At 37.8% G+C, this 22,664-nt stretch overlaps 1 protein-coding gene across 1 annotated transcript in view; it reads right to left on the bottom strand.

Moving 5' to 3' along the window:
• Nucleotides 1-22,664, bottom strand: part of LOC150107841 (tektin-1-like) — an 81,507-nt gene that overhangs the window by 20,323 nt on the left and 38,520 nt on the right. The window contains exon 4 of the mRNA XM_090391588.1: nt 2,446-2,595. Within this exon, the coding sequence (XP_090247714.1) occupies nt 2,446-2,595 (150 nt within the window). The remainder of the gene's footprint in view (nt 1-2,445; nt 2,596-22,664) is intronic.

Below are 22,664 nucleotides of genomic sequence, written 5' to 3'. Positions count from 1 at the left end.
GATTCCCCCTTCGTAGCGGCGCCTGCATGCACTGCATGCCCGCTTCCACCGGCCCTGCATATTAGGGGATAAGGGGTGGGCGTTTTACCACACAGTTTGTACAGTGTGTTTACGATAAAGGGCGGAACATTCCAAACATGGTCTATCATTCTTCTCGCGAAGTACCTTTCAGGGAACACAATTCAGTGGGAAATTAATTGCAAGTGCAAACTTCATTTTAAGATCTTATTCTTAACTGTCCATTTCAGCAGCAGCAGCACAATTCTTTTGAAGTAGAACCGTCCTTTAACAGGCAACTTATGTCGCTATATCGGATAGTAAGAACCTGGCTATAGAAAACTACTTGATACACTATTCGATCAAACAAACCTGGACACCCCTTTATAATAGTGACTATGGCTGTATACATTTCAGCCACAGCTCATACGTGTATAAAAGGAAGTACACGGTCCTACAATCTTAACAGACCAACATTAGCAGTAAAATGGGTCTTAATGAAGAGCTCAGCAACATTCGACGTTGTACACTCATAGAATGACAGCTTTGCGACAACGCAATTCAGAATATTTCTGCCCTGCTGCAGCCTGTCTCAAATTAACTATAAGCGGTTGAACTGCAAAGAGAAAACGCCTAAGAGCAGCAACAACAACAACAGCACAATAGCAAGCTGGTTAGGCCACATAGAATCAAAGGGCAGGACCGCCGAGTGATAAAGAACGTCACGCAAAAAAAAAAAAAAAAAAAAAAAAAAACACTTGTCTTAGGTTGAAAGACTAGCTACCGAGTTCCAAAATTCTTGTGCAAGCAATGCCAGCACCACAACTGTTTATCAGGAGCTAAAGAGCATGGGTATCCATGGCGGAATAGCCACACACATGCCTAGCATATGCAAGGACAACACCAAGCATTGGGGGGAGGGTGGTGTAAATCTCGCCGCTATTAGACTTCGGAACAATGGAAACACGTTCTCTGGAGTGATGAATCGCCTTTCATAATCGGGCAATGCAATAGACGAATCTGCGTTCGGCGGATGGAAGGAAAACGTTACCTGCCCGAATGCGTTGTGTCAGCTGTGAAGTTTGGTGGAGAAAACATCATGGGCTGGAGCTGTTTTTCATGGTTCAGGCTCGGCTCTCTAGTTCCAGCGACTCCGAATCTTAACGCTATCGCCAAACATGGCATTTTAGACAATTCTGTGTTTCCAATGTTATGACAAGAGTTCCGTGAAGGCTCGTTCCTGTATCAATGCCCCATCCACAAAGTGAGGTTTTTACAGGAATGATTTGATAAGATAGGTGTTGAAGAACTTTACTTGCCTGCAGAGAGCACTGATCTCACCCAATTGAACATCTGCGTGATAATTGGTACACCGATTGCGAATCAAGCCGAATCGCCTGGCATCAATGAGAGAACCTCATTACTGCTCTTCTGGAAGGATGGAAGGGAATTACCCCAACAACCCAAGCTCTTCTGGAAAGCCATTCCAGAAGACTGAAGGCTGTTATAGCAGCAAAGGGTGGACCAACTCTACATTAATGTCTTTCCTAGTAGAGCGAGAGTGGGATGAGCAGGCATCCGGATATTTTTGATCAGATAGTGTATATTAGCTGTTCTCACAGTTCAACAGAACAGCTGTGTGGGAGAGTTGTCTAGAAAGCATGATGCTCTGGTCATTGCAAAATCATCAGTACAACACCATATGAAAAACACATCATAATTTATGACCTTGCACCAAGATGAGACACTCAGGCTTGTTGAACTGCTCATCGAGTGGCACAAGATCCAGACTTTCCATTGGAAGAAAACATCGAATAGAGAGATTTATTGCTCGAATCCTTTTACACTCGGCTAGGACTCAATGTCGTGGATGAAATAGTTGTAAATTTCTATGATCATTGACAATCATAAATTTATCGGCTTCATACAGAGCATATTGATTTTCTTTCTTGAAGTTCTTTGGTGATTCCGCTAAAACTTGTAAATTTGATGGTAACCATTATGAATTATGCTTCTTGAAAAAAAAAAAAAAAAAGCCACCGGTTGTCTCTTAGTTCAACAAGGATATGATCTCTCGTTTTCAACGTGCGAACGATGTTCTAATTGCTGGGAAGCTGAATGCCACTATTTTCCGCCAAACACTGATCTACAACATGTCGTTCAAGCATAGACTTTTAACTCGAAATGCTCCGATCCTCAATATTTAGAAAAGCAAACGAAACAAAATGCATTGCGCACTTTATTTCATCTGCATTACAACCATTGCGCTAATGGATCTTTCTTCACATGCTTACTGGCACTTCTGTTTACATGTATGATGATGCTAATGTGTCAAACTGGATAAAGACAAAAATTGGCATAATAAAACACGACATTTATTAAAAGAATTTAATATTCCAATTGAACTTTTACCCACCAACTTAGCTTAATCTAAGTAGACGTGCTTACTTTGGATCTGGGATCATCAAAGATGTCTGGAAATGCAAAGGGGCTGCGGAAGTGGGAGGACTGCTTCCTCCAGCTTGCGTATCGATGTTGAACGCTGCATATTTGTCTGCTACGTCTCTTTCCAGGTGATGTTTGATTGATCGGTTCACTCTGAGGGGAAAAAAATCATAAACTGAATGAGAAGCTGAACATGTCCTTATCCTTGTACAAGCACTGCATTAATTTGGATAGCAATATGATCTAGCACTGATTAATAACGATAATTATGATTTATCTATTAATAAGTGTAAAACCAAAAGAAAAAAATAATCTTTGCCTTTACATGCAGATAACGTTCAATAATCTAAAGCAGTGTTTCTCAAACTTCAGATATCCGTGTACCCCTTTCTAAATTTTTTATTGCCAAGTATCCCCTCATCATCATCAAATTCCTGCCATGTACCCTCAAGTGGGTGTACAGGATATGACAGTACTACATGAAAAAATTACATCATTACTAACTTCATATCTACAATTTTCCTCCAAATCAGTCTGTTACTTGTCAAGACTCCAACATTATCAGATCTTATATTTCTATCGTCTAAGGCACTTTGTACCGTATCAATCCACCTATATCTTGGTCTTCCTCTGGGTCGTTTTCCTGCCAACCTGGCAGAGAACACTTGTTTTGCTAATCTTTCCTCTCCCATTCTATTTAAGTGACCATACCATCTGAGATTAGCTCTGCTAACGCATTCCTGGATGCTGACAATGTCAAGTTCTTTCCTAATATCCTCATTTTTAATATGATATTGCCATTCCTCTAATCTTTCTCAGGACTCTCATATCTGCGGTCTCTAGTCTTTGGTCAAGTGTTTTACTTCTGACCCAGCTCTCAGATCCATAAGTTAAAATTGGTTTGAACACAGTCTTGTATACAGCTAATTTCTTTCTTATTCCATATGAATTTATTCATTTGACTTCCCACGATACCAGCTTTGCTGATTCTGTTGTCTATTTCTATATTTAGTTTACCATCTTCAGTAAAAATTGTGCCTAAGTAGCTGAAATGTTTTACTTGTTCCACAGGTTCTCCATTCACAACACAGTTGACATTTTCAATGATTCTGCCTATTTTCATTGTCTTTGTCTTTTTATTGCTGACCTTCATACCATATCTATTACAACAGCTCTTCAATTTAGTCAGAGAATCTTGCAGACTTGTAGCGGATTTATTTAGAAGTATAACATCATCCGCATAAAGCAAAGAGCTGACATTAACATCTCCAATTTTGATATCAGGTTTAATACCACATTCCTTCATAATGTGATCCATATAGATAATGAATAACAGAGGGGATAATGTACATCCTTGTCTCACACCAGATTTAACATTAAACCATCTTCCTGTACTTCCTTCAATTCTAACTGCTGACTCACAACTCAAATAAAGACTAAGTATTGCTTGATATAATGCCCCATTGACACCATATAACTGCAGCGTATTGAATAGCTTCTCTCTTGGCACCTTGTCATATGCCTTTTCCAAATCGACAAAACTTAAATACAGATCTTTGTTATATTTCCATGCTTTCTCGACTATTTGTCGTAAAGTGAAGATCTGATCCTGACAGCCTCTATTCGGCCTGAATCCAGCTTGTTCTTCACCAAGCTTTTCTTCCACAATTCTTCTCAACCGTTTCTCAAGTATACTTGCATAGATCTTGCCAGGAACACTCAGTAGGGAAATACCTCTGTAATTCTCACATTCAGTTTTATTTCCCTTTTTATATATGGGTACTATGAGAGCTCTACTCCAATCATCGGGAATTCGTCCCTCTGTCCAGGCTTTCTGAACTATGCAGTGCAGCCACTGTAAGACTCTTATACCACCATACTTCAGCATTTCTGGTCGAATATCATCTACTCCTGCTGCCTTTCCACATTTCAAGCCTTTGATGACTTTTTCTACTTCAAGTATGGATATGTATTCCTGACTGCATGCCTGGTCAGTGTTTTTTATCACTGTGCTGTCATCACTGCTTGTTTCATTTAGCAGTTTTTCAAAGTAATTACTCCATACTTCAAGGATATCTTTTTCTCCTGTTTTCATTTCACCTTTATCATCTCTAATTCCTTTTACAGCACTCTTTCCTCCATTCCTAAGATTTTTCAACAAACTCCAGAATATTTTGCCACCTTCTTGATATTTATTTTCTATATTCTTGCCAAAGTCCTCCCATGACTTTTGTTTAGCTAGTTTTACACACTGTTTAGCTTTCTTACATTTGTCTCTGTATTCTGTAAGAGTAAAAGCTGACTTATTTGCCAGGAACTTTTGATATGCTTTCTTCTTTTCCTTCACTGCCTCTTTAACTTCCTGTGTCCACCAGGGAGTTCTGATTTTTTTTATCTTTGCACACAACCTCACCACATGCCTCTCTGGCAGAATCAATCAATGTTTTCTTCAGAGTTTGCCACTGAATCTGCAAGGTTTGATTCCTGTTCTCAAACTCTTTCATTTTCTTTTCAATAATCTTTCTGTATTTTAGTCTACAGTTCACATCTGAGAGCTGCTCAACTTTTATTCGATTTAAAACTTTCTTACATGTTATTCTTTTCAATATGAAATTCAATTTTATCCTGCTCAAGACTAAATAGTGATCACTTCCAATTTCAAATCCTCTGTACACTCTGGTGTCTTGCACCAGGGAGAAAACATCACTATCAACAATAACATAGTCAATGAGACTTTTCTTATTCCTAGCCTCTTCTCTCCATGTGAATTTGTGCACATTTTTATGTTGGAACATGGTGTTAGTAATAACCAGTCCATGTCCTGAGCAGAAATCCAACAGATATTTGCCATTATTATTAGCTTTGCTCTTTTCTCCAAATTTTCCCAAAATATTTTTGTATGTCTCACAATCATTTCCTACTCTACTATTTAGATCCCCAACAAGGACCAACTTTTCCTTTTTCATTGTGTCAGTTGCTTTTTCTAAAGCCTCAAAAAATTCCTCCACTTCTACCTTAGTAGAACCTTCTGTGGGACCATAGGCACAAATAAGTCTCATTGTCCAGTTCCCCATTCTCATATTTGCCCACATTACTCTACTTGAGACTGACTGCCATTCAAGAAGATTAGCCTCGTATTTTGTGTTGAATACTATGGCTACTCCTTCTTTTCCTTGATTGTTATTGCCTGAATATAACATTTTGTATTTATTGCTCAGAAAGATCTCACCAGTTTTGGTCTTTTTTGTTTCAGGTTTGTTTTCAGATTTGTTCCAGTAGCTGACTTTTCGCTGTTCGCCCTGGTTCCCTGGCGAAAACAACGGGGGCCTTGTTTAACCGGGCGACGCCCCAGCCGGCATGAAATTTTGTCATGTTGTACCATCATTTTTTATTTTGGTTTAACCAATAAGAATACAATTTGGTTGGCTAAATCCCAAATTGCCAGCCCATCCTCGTTCGTTCAGTATCAAAGTAGATACCCAACAGGGTGCACCACGAGAAGGTGAGGATTGGACATTAGGTCAGAAGCCCTGGTCGGTTCTCCGCATTCCTTTAAAGGCTATGTGGAGGTCTCCTCTCAGTTATACAGCTTTGACCCTTAAGCACCCCTTGACCCTTAAGCACCCATATATATATATATATATATATATATATATATATATATATATATATATATATATATATATATATATATATATATATATATATATATATATATATATATATATAGGATTAATTCAGTTCCAACTTTATTGCACAATTATTAAGATTTATTCAACTGCAGATTTGATTCTTTTTAAGTTGCAGTAATAAACATAATAATTCCAACTTTAGTTAAAACGTAGAAGCGATCAATAGTAACCATAACTTGCTATGCTCGCTAACATCCACTTTTTTACACGACATTTTACCCTAAAATAACCAGAATCTTGATGCACAAAAAATGAACTGAAAAATCAATTTATAAAAATAAACTTGAAAATCAAATGCTCTGTTTATGTGATATAGAAACTGCTCTTACCCACTAATTAATTCAAATAGCAGCAGCACGCAAAAAAACCTCTGTTGTCTCAGAAACGTGTTTCAAAATGAACGCATGTTCAATACTCAGCGATCTGTTCTTTCCTAACAGGATTCTGGGAAATCACAGGGTGAAATATTCTTAAGAACGGTATGGATTAAACTGACTATATATTTAATCTCTGGATTAAACTGCTAAGTCAGTGATTGGTCAACACAAGTCAAACATTTAGTAAGAGAAAATTTCCAGAGAAGGAGATTGGAATTCCAGGTAGTTCAGAAGCGAAAACCATCTGTGACAAAATGAAACTAGTTTATTTACCGTAATTAAAAACACAAAAATACAACCAATTTATTTAATATATCTTTATAGAGTTCATAATTAAAAGGACTCTAATAATAATAATAATAATAATAATAATAATAATAATAATAATCAGATAATTATATGAACACAATTATGCATAACAAATACTTTCTCGTACATAAAGTTTTTTTAAAATAATAATAACAATAACTGTTTATAACGCATATTATTATAATATTCATAATGATAATTATTACAGATGTTTTTAATTATTAATTAAACTTTTTTTTAAAAAAATTTTTAACATTTTATTATTTCTCATTTGTAATAATAGCAATTAATAATAGTAATAATTACAATTATTATTTCTCATTAATTTTTATTTATATATATTTTTTATTTTTTATTTTTAAAGTTTGAGAAAGAGTGATTATTCATACAAATTTCTGCATCTGCTTATAAGGATTACTTGTAGATGAGTGAGCCAAGTTAATCCCACCTACCTCGAAGCTTGGGTTAGCTTTTATTAAGCGAGTGGGATTTAGCCTTCACTATTTGTGTTGTTGCTACTGTTTATGAATGGGGTGTAGGCATTGGATGCTATTGATTTATAATGTGTATATTAGTGTTAATGGTTTCTTAACTTTGTTGGTATATTTTCCAGAGTTCGTTTTTTTAATGGTCTGTAGTTATCTACGTGTTTTAACTTTCTTGGTAGGTTGTTGAGTTGCGTGGGTATCTGATGTGATCTCACAAAAGAACCGTATGAGTTGTTGAAGGGTGTGGGGATGTAGAGAGTTGTTGTAGGTCGTGTTATACGATGTGTGTCTCTGTTGTTTCGGTAGGTGATGTTGAAATAATTCCTTGTTAATGTCATGTAGTGTTTCAGGTTTTTAATACTCAGAATTCTGAGTATCGCCATGTGCTTGTTGGATATTAGTTGTTGCAGGTAAGGTGTCCAGATCACTGTTGACACGATTTTCCTGTGTAGTTTTTCTAATTTTGTTAGGTAGCTGTTTGATGTATTTGCATAGACTATTATTCCGTATCTGAGTAGGGATTCGCAGATACCGTGATATAGGAGTTTTTTTATGTTGGGTGGAATAATATCTTTAACTTGGAAGAGTTTTGCTGCGATGATCCAGAGTTTAGTGTGTAGGTATTCTATATGTTTTGTCCATTTAAGGTGAGAATCTATATAGAGACCGAGGTATTTTGCGTGTGTTACAGGTTTGATTTCGGAACACTGGCAGGTATTTTTGCTGTTGATGCAGCAGTATGTGTGACAATGTATCGATAGTGATGTAGGGCGTATGATTCTTGGGTTGTGTATTATCAACATCTGTGTTTTGGTGCCGTTGATTAGAATTGCGTTTTGGTGGAAGTAAATTGTGATTTCGTTTAGGTCTTGTTGTGCTTTGCAGAGAGCTGTGTTAATGTCTGTGTGGATTGCTAGTAGTGCAGTGTCATCTGCGTATTGAAATATTTGACTTCTTATGGATATGTTATGAACATCGTTAATGTATATGTTGAATAGAGTGGGTGATAATATGGCACCTTGAGGTACACCGTGTTTTACTTGTATACTCCGACTGTGACATGTACCTATTTTTGTTACCTGTGTTCTGTTTGAGAGGTAGTTCTTGAACCATGTATGCAGTGTTCCTCTTATACCTATTGAGTATAGTTTGGTGAGTAGTATGCCATGTTCAAGTGTATCAAATGCTTTGGTTAGGTCCAGCAGTATGAGGACGGCATACTTGTTTTTGTCGAGAGCTTTGTTTATTGTGTCAGCGATGTTTTCTAATAAAGTAATTGCGCTTCTTGTTTTCTGAAATCCGTATTGGTTTTGTGAGATGATGTTGTACTTCTGTAAATAGTTCTGTAGTCTGGTGTGTGTTATTTTTTCTAGAATTTTTGAGATGACTGGTAATGTAGCTATTGGTCTGTAGTTCTGAGTATCGTTTCTTTTGCCGTGTTTGTATATTGGCGTAATTACTGCAGTTTTTAGTTGTTGTGGAATAATGCCTGTGTCGATTTTCAAAAGTATTGGATTATTTGTTCAAAATGTGTTATAAGGTCTGTGAGTCTTATTTTGTCTATTCCTGGAGTGGTCTTTGGTTTTAGTTGTAGGATTGCTTCTTTCAGTTCTTGTTTTGTTATGGGTGGAAAATACATCGTTTGTTGTTGACTTTTTGTCGGTAGTTTTTTGTTGATCGTTAGTAGTTTGTCTTTTTTGAGTTGTGTGATGTTGTTTGTGAAAGCATGGTTGAATGAGTCTGCAAGTTCCTCTGGGTTTGTGTCCAGACCGAAGCTTTTTGCAATAAAATCTTGTGCTGAAGTTTTCTTTTTTCGGGTTACTAATTCATTGAGTGTGGCCCATGTTTGCTTAATGTTGTTGTTATATTCCATGAATTTTTGGAAGTAGTATCGTCTTTTTGCCCTACGAATTTTTGCTGTTAGTTTATTTCTTGTGTTTTTGTATAAGATTTGTAAATGTGCGTATTACTGGGTGACGTTTTAAGTTTTTTCCATAGATTTCTTTTTCAGTAATAGTATTTAGTATGTCGTCATTTACCCATGGGTTGCTGTCTGTTTGTCGCCTCGTTGGTGTAGGTTTTGTTGCTTTTTTGTATATTTCTGTGAACATTAGTTGAAAATTCTCGTATAATGTTACAGGATCGTTTATTTTAAGTAGGAAATTCCAATAATAATAATAATAATAATAATAATAATAATAATAGATTTCTGCAGATGTGTCTCATCTTGTTTTGGTATTATCAAAATTATTAAGTTATTCTAAAGCATTATGAATTTTGCTATTTTATTATTTTGCCACTAATATTTCTTCAAATGCGGCACTTTTTACAATAAAACTGGCTAAGTTATGTTGAATATATCTGTTTGCAAATATACTCAAAATCCCTTTGACTTAATAAAAATGTAGAATACTGATGAACCTTCAACAGCATTCTATCTGTTAAAATGTATAACTATCCCCCCCCCACGCGTTTGACAATTGACATTTATGTCTTTAAGGGTGAAGTAAATGCTTTTCATATTCCCCGCTATCTGTTTTGGTTACAGTGAGGGTAAAATTTACGAGCAGTTTGCTCGCCCTGAATGGGCATGGAGATTATGCATCGTTATAGGAGGCTAATATAGCTTTTGGTCTTTTGGTCTTTGAATATGTCCGTTGGCTCGTATGCTGCAGCTTGTTGAACCAAATCGCTGGGATGTGTGGACGTCTTTAGGAAAAACTTGGATGCTAAGGATTGTAGAAAAGAGAGAATACATGGAATATTTGTGTCTCTGTGGAGTTGGTTGTTTCTAACATACCACGGGACGTTCAGAATCATTCTCAAGCACTTGTTCTGCATTCGCTGTATCTTGATAATGTTAGTATTAGAGGTGTGGCTCCAGGCCGGAGAGGCATAGGTGATTATAGGACGAATCATCATCTGGTATAGTTGCAATTTGATTCTGTTGCTGAGCTTGCTATTTCTATTAATTAGCGGATAGATCTTAACTATGGCTTTAGATGCTTTTGCGCACGCAGACTTGATGTGTTGGTTGAAAGATAGCTTTTTGTCGAGAATTACACCCAGGTAATTTGTTTCTATCTGCCAGGGGATTTTCTATCTGCCAAGGGATCTCCTGCAGGAGACATTGGCCTTTTTGAGAAAAGAACGGCTGAGCTTTTCAGGGGGTTGACTTCCAATCTCCACTTGTAGAACCAACCCTCTAGCTTTAGAAGGTTTTCTTGAAGCTTTCTGGTACGAAGTGGGGTCTGAGAGATCTGGCTAGTATTGCCGTATCGTCCGCATACAGGGCCAAAATGGAATTCATCGGATTGTGTGGGATGTCTGACATGTATACAGAAAACAGCAATGGAGCCAGTAGAGATCCCTGCGGCACTCCAGCAAAGATATGGCGCTGGGACGATGTAGAACCGTTGATTTTAACTTGCATTGCTATATTCTGAAGATATGAATGGATTAGATGAACCATTTTTAGTGAGGTACCGGCTGAGATAAGTTTGTGCAGGAGTCCAAAATGCCAGATTTTGTCAAATGCTTTGGACAGGTCTAGGAAAACAGCTCCTGTGCACTGGCGCCAGTTGTAGCTGGTGGTGATGTATTCGACAATTCTGTGGATTTCCTGGGTAGTACTATGGTGTTGTCGAAAACCAAACTGTTCTTTAGGGAGGATGTTTAGGTCATTTACTGAGGTTTGGAGTCGTGAGAGGACCCACACGCGTTAACGGATTATTGTCTTTATGTGCACTGAATTACTTGGAATTTCTTTACTGTCCTACGATATTTGACCCTTTTTTTGCTGCACAATTTATGTTAGTAAATTTGTGCAGCAAAAATAGTTTATTGTGTCTCTTCCCAAATAAAAACGAATTTCACATGTGCGAAAATAAATAATCAAAGCGTTTGTTTACATTGGAAATATTATGTCAAATATTTATATTTTTTAAATAACATTTATTGAAATAAATATGACATTGTTTTCTTTCCTGGCAAAATAAAATTATATGGGTCGCACGTTTCAATTTTAGGAAAGATTTTTTTTTTTTTAAATGAACAACAAATTACTTTAAACTGCATTACTCGGGGTTTCCGATTGTGAGTGTTTTTAATATCAAACATTTATATCCAATGGTATTTTATCAGATATTCTTTTCCTTTGTATTTTGCTTAAAACTGCAACAGTACAATTACTTTGGAAAAATAACGAATTCAAGCAAAAAGAAAGTGCACATATGTTATCTAGCAGTATTTTGTGTGTGTGTGTGTGTGTGTGTGTGTGTGTGTGTGTGTGTGTGTGTGTGTGTGTGTGTGTGTGTGTGTGTGTGTGTGTGTGTGTGTGTGTGTGTGTGTGTGTGTGTGTGTGTGTGTGTGTGTGTGTGTGCGTGTGTGTGCGTGTGTGTGTGTGTGTGTGGTGATAATTTTGGGAGTGGGGGGGGGGAGTTAGCAATTAAAGGCGAATTAATTCTGTTATGAAAATATTTGAAATAAAATTTCATTTTGACGCATGCACCTACACATGTTTCGAAGGATAAAGTATAGGGAAATATCGCTACTTCAAAACTGCGGCATAATACCGAAAATATGTACATAACAGTTGACTTCATAATTGCCGTTTATTTCGATTTGTAGGGAGTGATTGGGGGAAACCAAGAAAGTTGAAATGCAAAAACCTACAGATTACGTTCATAAAAATTATGCATTACATGATATGATTCAAGATTTACATATGATTCTCTATAAAGCAAAATTTAAAAGTGCGAACCTTCGCGCAATCTGTGAACTAACCTTAGATCTAAGATTATGGATAAAAAAGAAAACTTAATTTGGAACAGATGGAGGCTGTATTCATTTTTAGATTCAGATCTTCATGAATTTTTGAAATAATTGTTTGACAAAAATAATTATCTTCAATCACGTTCTGGGGGAATTTTAAAATGTACTGGTGATTAAAATAATTTGCCAAAAACTTGATAGTGACATTGATCTTCCATAGTGATACAATATGAAGTGAAGAAAGTATGAAAGGATTTCTTATTTTGTGCTGGCATTTAAAACTATAATTATATGATAAATACGATAAAAACAAGCAGCAAAATGAATATAACTCATAGGTATTTAGTCTGATATAACTTGGATTCCGGTTACCGAGCAAACGACAAGCAACTGCGTTTCTTGCTGTACGCAACTGAACATAGCTACTACATACGCCAAGTAATGTAGTTAAGTGTTCTTTTCAGCGTGAATTATTATTTCCCCTTCTAATGGACATGACTGTCAAACTACACTTCTTATCCATGTTCTTTCAGCAGGTGGACAGAATATTATCCAGGTTTGCTGGACGTGTATATACGTCCAGCAAAGTGATGGTACGCTTACATACATGAATTTTATGGAATACAGGAGTTCCTGTTAGTTTTATATAGTTTTATATGTAGCAAAATCTGGAGCCACGAAGTCTTGACGCCCATAGGCGATTGCCTAGGTTCGCCTAATGACAAAATCGGCCTTGAGTCTCTGAAGAGAAAGAGGTCGGTAACGAATCCCCAAAACTGAATTCCCATCAGTTGCAATGCGATAATATTAATGCGCTGAACGAAAGGAAAGATTTGCTGCCTTGCTGGTCACTCGACCATTCGATCGCATTCAAAGTAAATAAAATTTGTTATTTTGTTGGAACATTTTTCTGTTTTGTGACTTTTCTCCCTTTACGGTAATTATGCCTACATTATTGTGTTATTATACAACAATTGTTTACAGTTTTGAATGTGTATATAAAGTCAATATCAACAGTCTCCTGATTACGAACGCGTGATGAAAGGGACAGGCAGGTTTGGAGCTTCCCCGGATAACTTTCAAAGGTAAATACAATTGGTTATTTTGTATTAGGGCCCCGGCAGAACTTATTCGTTTAGAATTTAAATACTGCTTAGAACTAGAGTTAGAGCAGGTTGGATTGAAAGAGTAGCCAGCGACTCGCCACAGTTATTTGGTATCATCTTCTTTTTAGTCAGAAAAGAAGGTGATCATTTTTCTTCCACTGTTAGACATGTTCAAAGATTCGATAGCTATTCCAGAGTCAAATACTTCTGAAATAGCATATGTTATTACCTTGATATATCTTAACTAATCAAGACATTTAGCCGAATCATTATACCTTAATTTCTTTGTGATCACCTTCTGGAATAATATTATTTTTATGATTTTCCTATATATGGGATTACATTTTCTCATTCAGAAGAATGCTGTACCACACAAACCAAAAAGCTGGATGCAAGGGTTGAGGTGGATCACTTTGAAGTGTTTCCTAAAAAGCAAAAATGCTCCGAACGACCCTAAAGCTTCTGGTTGTCAACACTGTCAACACTGTTAATTTCTATCAGTTGCTTGTTTCAACTGATGCGTCTAAATAATTAACTGATGCTTAACTAAATAAACTGATGCTTCTAAATAACTGAAATTTTTCAGTTATTTAGAAGCATTTTGCACCAGTTGTGCCCATCTCAGACTAATCATCATCATCATCAAATTCCTGACATGTATCCTCTAGGGGTGTATCAATCCACCTATACCTTGGTCTTCCTCTGGGTGTTTTTTCCAGCCAACTTGGCAGAGAACACTTGTTTTGCTAATTTTCCCTCTCCCATTCTGTTTAAGTGACCATATCACCTGAGATTAGCTCTGCTAACGCATCCCTGGATGCTGACAATGTCAAGTTCTTTCCTAATATCCTCGTTTTTAATATGATATTGCCATTGATACCATTTGTTCACACCCTCTAATCTTTCTCGGGACTCTCCTATCTGCGAGCTATAGTCTTTGGTCAAGTGTTTTTTTTCTAACCCAGCTCTCAGATCCATAAGTTAAAATTGGCTTGAAAAACTGTCTTGTATGCAGCTAATTTAGTATTTTGACTAATTTCTCTCTTATTCCATATAAATTTAATCAGTTGACTCTCTACCATAACAGCTTTGTTGATTTTGTTGTATATTTCCATATTTAATTTCCTTCACTAAAAATCGTACATAAGTAGCTGAAATGTTTTACTTTTTCTATAGGTTCTCCATTCACAATGCTTTCCAATGCTCCTGCCCAATTCATTGTCTTTGTCTTGCTATTGCTGATTTTCATACCAAATTTATTACAACGGTTATTCATTTTAGTCAAGGAATCGTGAAGAATTGTACTCGATTTATTTAGGAGTATAACATCGTTTGCATAGAGTAAAGAGCTAAGATGAAAAACATCTCCAATTTTGATATCAGGTTTAATACCACTTTCCTTCATAATGCGATCCATTTAGATAATGAATAACAGAGGGCACAAGAATGTACATCCTTGTCTGACACCAGATTTAACATTAAATCACCTTCCTGTGCTTACTTCAATTCTAACCGCTGACTTACAACTCAAAAAAAGACTAAGTATTGCTTGATATAATACCCAATTAACACTATATAAATGTTGCGTTTTGAATAGCTTTTTTCTTGGCACTTTTTCATATGCCTTTTTCACATCTACAAACCTTAAATACAGATCTTTGTAATGTTCCCATGATTTCTCAACTATTTGTCGTAAAGTGAAAATCTAATCCTGACAGCCTCTATTTAGCTTGAATCCATCTTGTTCTTCACCAAGCTTCCCTTCCACAATTTTTCTTAGCAATTTCTCAAGTATACTTGCGTAAATCTTACAAGGAACACTAAGTATGGAAATACCTCTGTAATTCTCACATTCAGTTTTATTTCCCTTTTTATATATGGGCACTATTAGAGCTCTACTCCAATCATCGGGAATTCGTCCCTCTGTCCAGGCTTTCTGAACTATGCAGTGCAGCCACTGTAAGACTCTTATACTTCAGCATTTCTAGTCGGATATCATCTAGTCCTGCTGCCTTTCCACATTTCAAGCCTTTGATGGCTTTCTCTACTTCAAGTATGGATATGTATTCCTGACTGCAAGCCTGGTCGGTGTTTTTTACCACTGTGCTGTCATCACTGCTTGTTTCATTTAACAATTTGTCGAAGTAATTATTCCATACAACAAGGATATTTTTTTCTCCAGTTTTTATGTCACCTTTATCATCTCTAATTCCTTTTACAGCACTGTTTCCTCCATTTCTGAGCTTTTTCAAACAACCTCCAGAATATGTTGTCACCTTGATATTTATTTTCTATATCATTACCAAAGTCTTCCCATGACTTTTCTTTAGCAACTTTTACGCAGTGTTTATCTTTCTTACATTTGTCTCTGTATTCTCTAAGATCAAAAGTTGACTTATTTGCTAGGAAGTTTTGCTATGCTTTCCTCTTTTCCTTCACTGCCTCTTTAGCTTCCTGTGTCCACCATGGAGTTCTGATTTTTCTTTCCTTGCAGACAACCTCACCACATTCCTCTCTGGCTGAATAAATCAATTATCTTCAGGATTTGCCACTGAATCTCCAATGTTTGGTCCCTGTTCTCAAACGCTTTCATTTTTTCTTCAGTAATGTTTGTGTATTTTAGTCTACAGTTCACATGTGATAGCTGCTCAACTTTTATTCGCTTTAAAACTTTTTTACACGTGTTCTTCTTTTCAATATGAAATTCAATTTTATCCTGCTCCAGATTAAATGGGATCACTTGCAATTTCAAATCCTCTGTAGGCTCTAATGTCCTGCACCATTGAGAAAACATCACTATCAACAATAACATAGTTGATGAGATTTTTCTTATTCCTTCTCAGACTAATCATGGATCATAAATTGCTTGATACTATGAAACAGTTTGGTTGAGCTACGAAGTTGTCTAACATGTCTGTAAAAAGGTCAAACGCAATCCTCTGTCTTAGATTGTACATCTGCTGTTGATTAAATGTGATGGAACTTTGGACATTCATCAACATGTGACCTGCAAAATCTCTTCTCCTCAAACATGGCTTGTATTTACGTCATTATTGTTAACATTCATTTATTTAAAGGTTCAGATGCTTGGCAAATCATAATCCCTGTCAAGTACTCACGAATACTGTTACTGAAAATGTAGTAATATTCTTTTTACAATTTTTATGATAATTCCACCCACGAAACAGTGCAATCCTGTGTCACATTAGTATTATTGATAGGCTGATGTTTAAATAATGTGGATCGCCTGCTCCCCTTCTCCAGCGACTAACATGTACTTTCGTAGCCATTTCAGATCTCCCATAAGCAGGATAGTGATCTCCAGCTGATGGAAACCAACTAAAAACAATTATAAATTTATTTATTTAATTTATTTTCAAACAAAATCTTAGAACTCAAGTGACCAAAGTCCACCTGATTATATAATTATATATATTCTTCATATAGGTTTTTCTGTTAACTTGGTGTAATCGATTCTCATGGCCTGCGATGTGAACATTGGTACTACGTTCCAATTTTGCGTTTCAGTTTTTCGCAAATGATATCAATCACATTCCTTGCGAGACCGCCTCTTGCTTGTTTCTTAAAATGCAAATATTGGAGCAATACCTGCAGTCTGTAGAATATTGTATATTACAAGTGAAAACTCTCTTATTGTGGACAGTATGGTATATTTTCAGCAAAATGGAGAGGAGAACACCAAAACTATATAGTCATGAACCAATATGAACTAGTAGATGTGTAGACCGTGTGTTCAACACTCTGCATGTTAACACGAAGTTTGAGAAACACCGTTACTCTTAAAAAGACTACACTTCAAAGTTATTATCAAAGGTTTAATTGTGAATCGACCTATGCTTCATAGAACATTGCTGACTTAAATAAACATGACCTAAAAACTTTCATATATCTTGTATGTTTAAATCAACAACAAATCAAGCCTACTTTGCGAAAGGGTGTAGTCAAAATATTTCAATGCTTGTTATACAAATTATTATTATTATTATTATTATTATTATTATTATTATTATTATTATTATTATTATTATAAGGAGAGAGCGCTGTGAACGGTTGCATGGTTGTATAACTGGTCCAGTTTTTATACTTTAATGGTTCAAACTCCTGTTGTAAATTTAAAAGTGTCACAAAGTGACTCTTCTTGCCACGCTGAAGACAGTGATATATAATTCATCGAAATCGGCCAAGTTAAACCCAAATTTTGAGTGTGCTGAGGGTTGAGCAGAGTTCACCATGGTCACTAATAAGCACAGAACAAAGGACGTCGCCATCTTTACAGTTGTCAAAGGGAAGAAAGGTGAGCCATGAAGTGCAACAAGTGCCTGAAGGAATTATCATCCGACGGAAGTCATATAACCTGCAGGAAATGCCTTAGGAATTTCACTTTACATGTTCCGGACTTTCAGAAACAACCTGGCAAACGCATATCCAGTGCCAAGCGAGAGGAATGGAAATGCCTATACTGCAGAGAGAACAAAGAAACGCCGCCACCCACGACGCAACTGATTACGCCGGAGGCAGAATCGGATGATGAACTGAACAGACAAAAAATACCGGTGTCTTATAATTCGAGTTCCGTAAATTTATTACTAGAAAAAGGTTTAGAAAATATAAAGTCGAGCTTGGTAGATCTTGTCCAAGAACTATTTGATCAACAGAATAAACAAATAACAAAAAAAAAAAAAAATTAGCGAATATGAAGAGTTTGTTAAATTTAATAATTCAAAAGTCGACGAAGTCTTACAAACGGTAAAAGACATTAAAACCAGCATTAACACACTAACTGACAGGCAGCACAAATTGATAAAAGACACATTGGAATTACCATCAAGAATTTAATTCCCTGAAACTACAATACGAAGTTTAAAACCAACAACAAGATAAAGAAGACCTTGTCATAAACGATCTTCCAGAAACTGAATCCACAGAAAATCTCAGAGACGTAGTTTTAAAGTTACGCAATGCAATTGACATCCCTCTACAGCATAATGATATTCAGACCATAAATCGGATTCCCAGGAAGAACAAAAAAATAAGGCTTGCCACGACCCGCACCAGTAATAATCCGTCTGACAAGCAAGGCTACAAGAGACAATCTCATAAAAGCCAGCAGACTGAAAAAACAGTAGTCAAGGATTTAAATGCATCGCAAGACAATACGCCAATCTTCCTCTCTGAGTATTTAACACTTTTCAATCCGAATCTTTTGAACCAAGCACGAAAAGAAAAAACAGAAAAACGTATCAATTTTTATTGATCAAAGATGGCAAAATATTCACGAGAAAGTCACAGACTTCAAAGTCTATAGAAATGAAAAGCTCGGAAGATATAGATAGGTTGCCAGAGTGAAACAAAAGACTCGAACTTAGTTCAATAAGAAGATCTCAACACAACAAAAATGAATGTGAACCAACAGATAGATGTAATTACACCGAATATATCAGTAATTGTACTTTCGAATCGCTTGATGCAAGGAAACAAAACACAGTACAAGCGAGAGGTCTCTCAATCTTGCATATTAACATCAGATGCATCCGAAAACATTGGTTATTGTTAGAGGCTTATCTGAGGAATTACACTGATATTATTGAATTATTTAACGTTGGAGGTTTAATGGATTTTTTACAACACTCAGAAAGGATTAAAAAGAATTTAATACTTCCTATATTTCATCCTAGTCACTAGGACATCTACGAGGGATTACAAAAATAACTAATGTAACATAACGCAAATATCATACAATACTAAGCCCAACGACGTGGGTGAAACTAAAGTCCTATCTAGGTGGAGCGCCCTCTAAGGGCGGTTGTAGGTGGCCTGGAATATAAAGTAAGATCTCTGGTGATGAGTGTTTCCCAAATTTTCGGAAGCTTAATGCAACCGTATTTATTAAGATTTGGTTGATTTCTAAGAACTGCTGCTGCTTCTAAGAATAGTCTCTCTTTCTTGAATTTGCTGTGATGGAGCATGGTGGTTTTCTTCCATGATACTCTGTGGGTGGTGTCAATGACATGGTCAGCCAAGCCTGAATGACCATAGTTGTGTTTACAGATGTAAGACTTGTGTTCCTCTAGGCGGATGGATGCTGATCTGCCTGTCTGTCCAAAGTACACCAGCTTACAGGAACAGGGTACTTTGTAAATTCCAGGCAGAGAGAGAGGAGGGAGCTGATCTTTCGTAGAACGGATAAGGGTAGCAAGTTCGCGGTGGGGCTTATATGCTGTGTGTAGGTTGTACTTTTTTAGAATCTTGGCTATTTTTTCGGATGTGCTACCGATGTAGGGTATGGTGATGGCATTTTTAAATTCTTGTTGACGAGAAGGACCGGGAATGGGAGAGAAACTGATTATTTGATACTGTGATCACTGTAGCCATTGGAGAGGAAAGTGTTGTGTATGTAGTTAAACTCAGTAGTGAGGGCGGTTCAAAGGATGTAGGCTATTGAGATGACTGAGGAAGGAGTCTAATGTGATATATAACCATGGTTATATATCACTCCGGATATATAACCGTGCCAGCCTGGCATTACTACGCGAGCAAATCGCTTCTACTCGTGCCACCCTCTCAGTGACGAACGCCGCCATTTGCTCCTTACATTCAGAGCTCTCCAACGTTCTTAACCCTGAAATTTGGTCGATTCTCTCCGGCATTTCGGAAACCTCCGCACAGAAAGAATTTCAAAAAATAAAAAATAAACACGTCAAGAAATATAACAACCTGATTAAAGACAAACCACAACCACAAATTCAACCGCTCCAGACAGTAGTAAACCTCTCTTCCAAAAGGCTCAATGACGATGCCGTCAGCGCACTTAGCCTCGGCCGTAATTTTGCCGTCGCTCCGAAGGAAGTGCCGATGCTTGATGTAATGGTTAACATCGAGCGTGGGATCGGTCGCTTACCGTCGGAGATAGCCAACAACATCAGACTTGACGTAGCCAACATCCTTGCTCATTCTTCGCCTCCAAAAAGTAATTTATCGTATGCCCAACGCACAGCTCTCCTTGGGGGGGGGGGGTGGGGGGGGGGGGGGGTGGGGGGGGGGGGGGGTGGGGGGGGGGGGGGGTGGGGGGGGGGGGGGGTGGGGGGGGGGGGGGGTGGGGGGGGGGGGGGGTGGGGGGGGGGGGGGGTGGGGGGGGGGGGGGGTGGGGGGGGGGGGGGGTGGGGGGGGGGGGGGGTGGGGGGGGGGGGGGGTGGGGGGGGGGGGGGGTGGGGGGGGGGGGGGGTGGGGGGGGGGGGGGGTGGGGGGGGGGGGGGGTGGGGGGGGGGGGGGGTGGGGGGGGGGGGGGGTGGGGGGGGGGGGGGGTGGGGGGGGGGGGGGGTGGGGGGGGGGGGGGGTGGGGGGGGGGGGGGGTGGGGGGGGGGGGGGGTGGGGGGGGGGGGGGGTGGGGGGGGGGGGGGGTGGGGGGGGGGGGGGGTGGGGGGGGGGGGGGGTGGGGGGGGGGGGGGGTGGGGGGGGGGGGGGGTGGGGGGGGGGGGGGGTGGGGGGGGGGGGGGGTGGGGGGGTATTATTGTATGTAACTTATACTGAGACATAATAAAATGTTTTAAAAAAAATTATTATTATTATTATTATTATTATTATTATTATTATTATTATTATTATTATTACTATTATTATTATTATTATTATATTTGTCTCTAAAATGCCTCAGTTGCTTTTGAAATAATGGATTAAAATATTCCAATTGCTTTTAACTTTTGTGTTGTTAATAAGCTATTAATGTTCTTTGTTACCAGGTAAAGAGACCGTCATGATGCATGACATGTGACAAGACAGAAAGTAAGCAAACCAATTGCAGAAATCAGACCCTGAGATGCACTAGAAGCATTAATGCAACCATTCTTCTTTCTTCAAGTTTCTCGAAGTTTACTGAAGCTTCCTATGGTGTTTACCCAAATGTGAGCTATATAAGCAAAAAGAACCTTTCTCGTTGATCAATCATGGGGGAATTGATACTGGTCGTTTATTAGCTGAGAAGTTTCCAGGCAGAATAGAATTTTTTTTTTTTTTAATGTGAACCCTACCCACGAAAAACTGTGATCTTATAGCACATGTGTAATGCAAATATGCTCAGGGTTCGATAAACTGTACAGCGTTTAAGGGTTACCGAAAGGATTATCTAGAAAAGTTCCATACATGAAACTTTTCCAAGGGGCGTCAGGTCTCCTATAGATCTTAGGAGAATTCAGACCCACATCTTCAGGAAAGTCAAGAAGTTAGAAGAAGACTTGCTTTTTCTGTGGCTAACTATTTAATACATCACGTCACTTCGAATGTAAAAGTAAAGAAGCAGGCTGAACTATGTCATGAGTAACAGTTTCGACAAGGACAAGAAGGAATGACTTCCTTTGAAACAAACATTTTTAACAACATGCTAGATTCTCGTCTAACATTGCCTTGGCGCTTTTCATCGGAGCCAACAGTCAAACCAAGAACGAGAATTTAAAGTAGAATATAGAATAAGTATTTTTGTATAACGTAGAAGTGTTTTAGCGCGATGTATTTGCGTAAATGTTTGGATCAAAATATTAGAAATAACAATCCATCCAAGAAAATGAATCACAGAAATGAAGATCATCTCATAATGGCCTGCTTAAGACCACACAAGGACAGGTGGCTGCATAAGTGTTGCTTCGTGGGGAAGGGATATCATGACTAGAGTGTGATCTGAACTGCCTACACGATTAAATATACTTAAAAACGTAATGTTGAATAAGAGATCAAAATTGTTTGATTAGTTAACGTTCGAACAACCTTTAAACCAGTTCACATCTTACCCAACTTCCTATGTTCGCCTAAAGAGAACATTCCAGCTTGCCATTAAAACGAAGCCTGGAGTAGATTCTCATGACGAGCTTTACATTGATCAGAGGGAAAGAGACGTTTCGAAATCCGTAAGAACGAGCACATCTCAATCGACAGTAGAACCAGCAATATTTCAGATAATTATACGAGTCTGGGTTAAAAGCACGAGCTCATCATTTGTAATCTTCAAACATTCAATTCTAAAAAAAAAAAAAGTGGAACCCTAGTTCCTAGTGGAACCCTTCGCTCATACAAAAAATATATCCAAATTCTTTCTGCGAATGAGATATCATATTGAAAACTTCTCATCAGAACACGGTCATAATCATGATGATTTCATTTTTACCAGAAAGCTGTCTTAAGGACCAAACTGTGGATCATACTTATTGCTGCGACTAGCTGATTTAGGATGTATTAAATTCATCAAATAGTTATAAGAATGAACGAAAAATTTACAGAATGGAGATCAATAAATAGAGGAATCCATCGAAGATGCCCATTGTTACCACTGTTATTTAATATCTATATAGATGGAATAGCAAAGACTTGGAAGAAAAATATAAAACCAACTTTTTAACTGGGTCCTGAAACTATTCTTAACACCCTTTCGTTTGCAGATAAACAAATAATCATAGCAAAGAAGTGAAGAAG

This window comes from Typopeltis vanoorti, chromosome 4, assembly GCF_054136105.1.
Source record: "Typopeltis vanoorti isolate ZY-2024b chromosome 4, IOZ_Tvanoo_1.0, whole genome shotgun sequence".
Taxonomy (NCBI): domain Eukaryota; kingdom Metazoa; phylum Arthropoda; class Arachnida; order Uropygi; family Thelyphonidae; genus Typopeltis; species Typopeltis vanoorti.
This window is presented reverse-complemented; position numbering and strand designations above follow the sequence as displayed.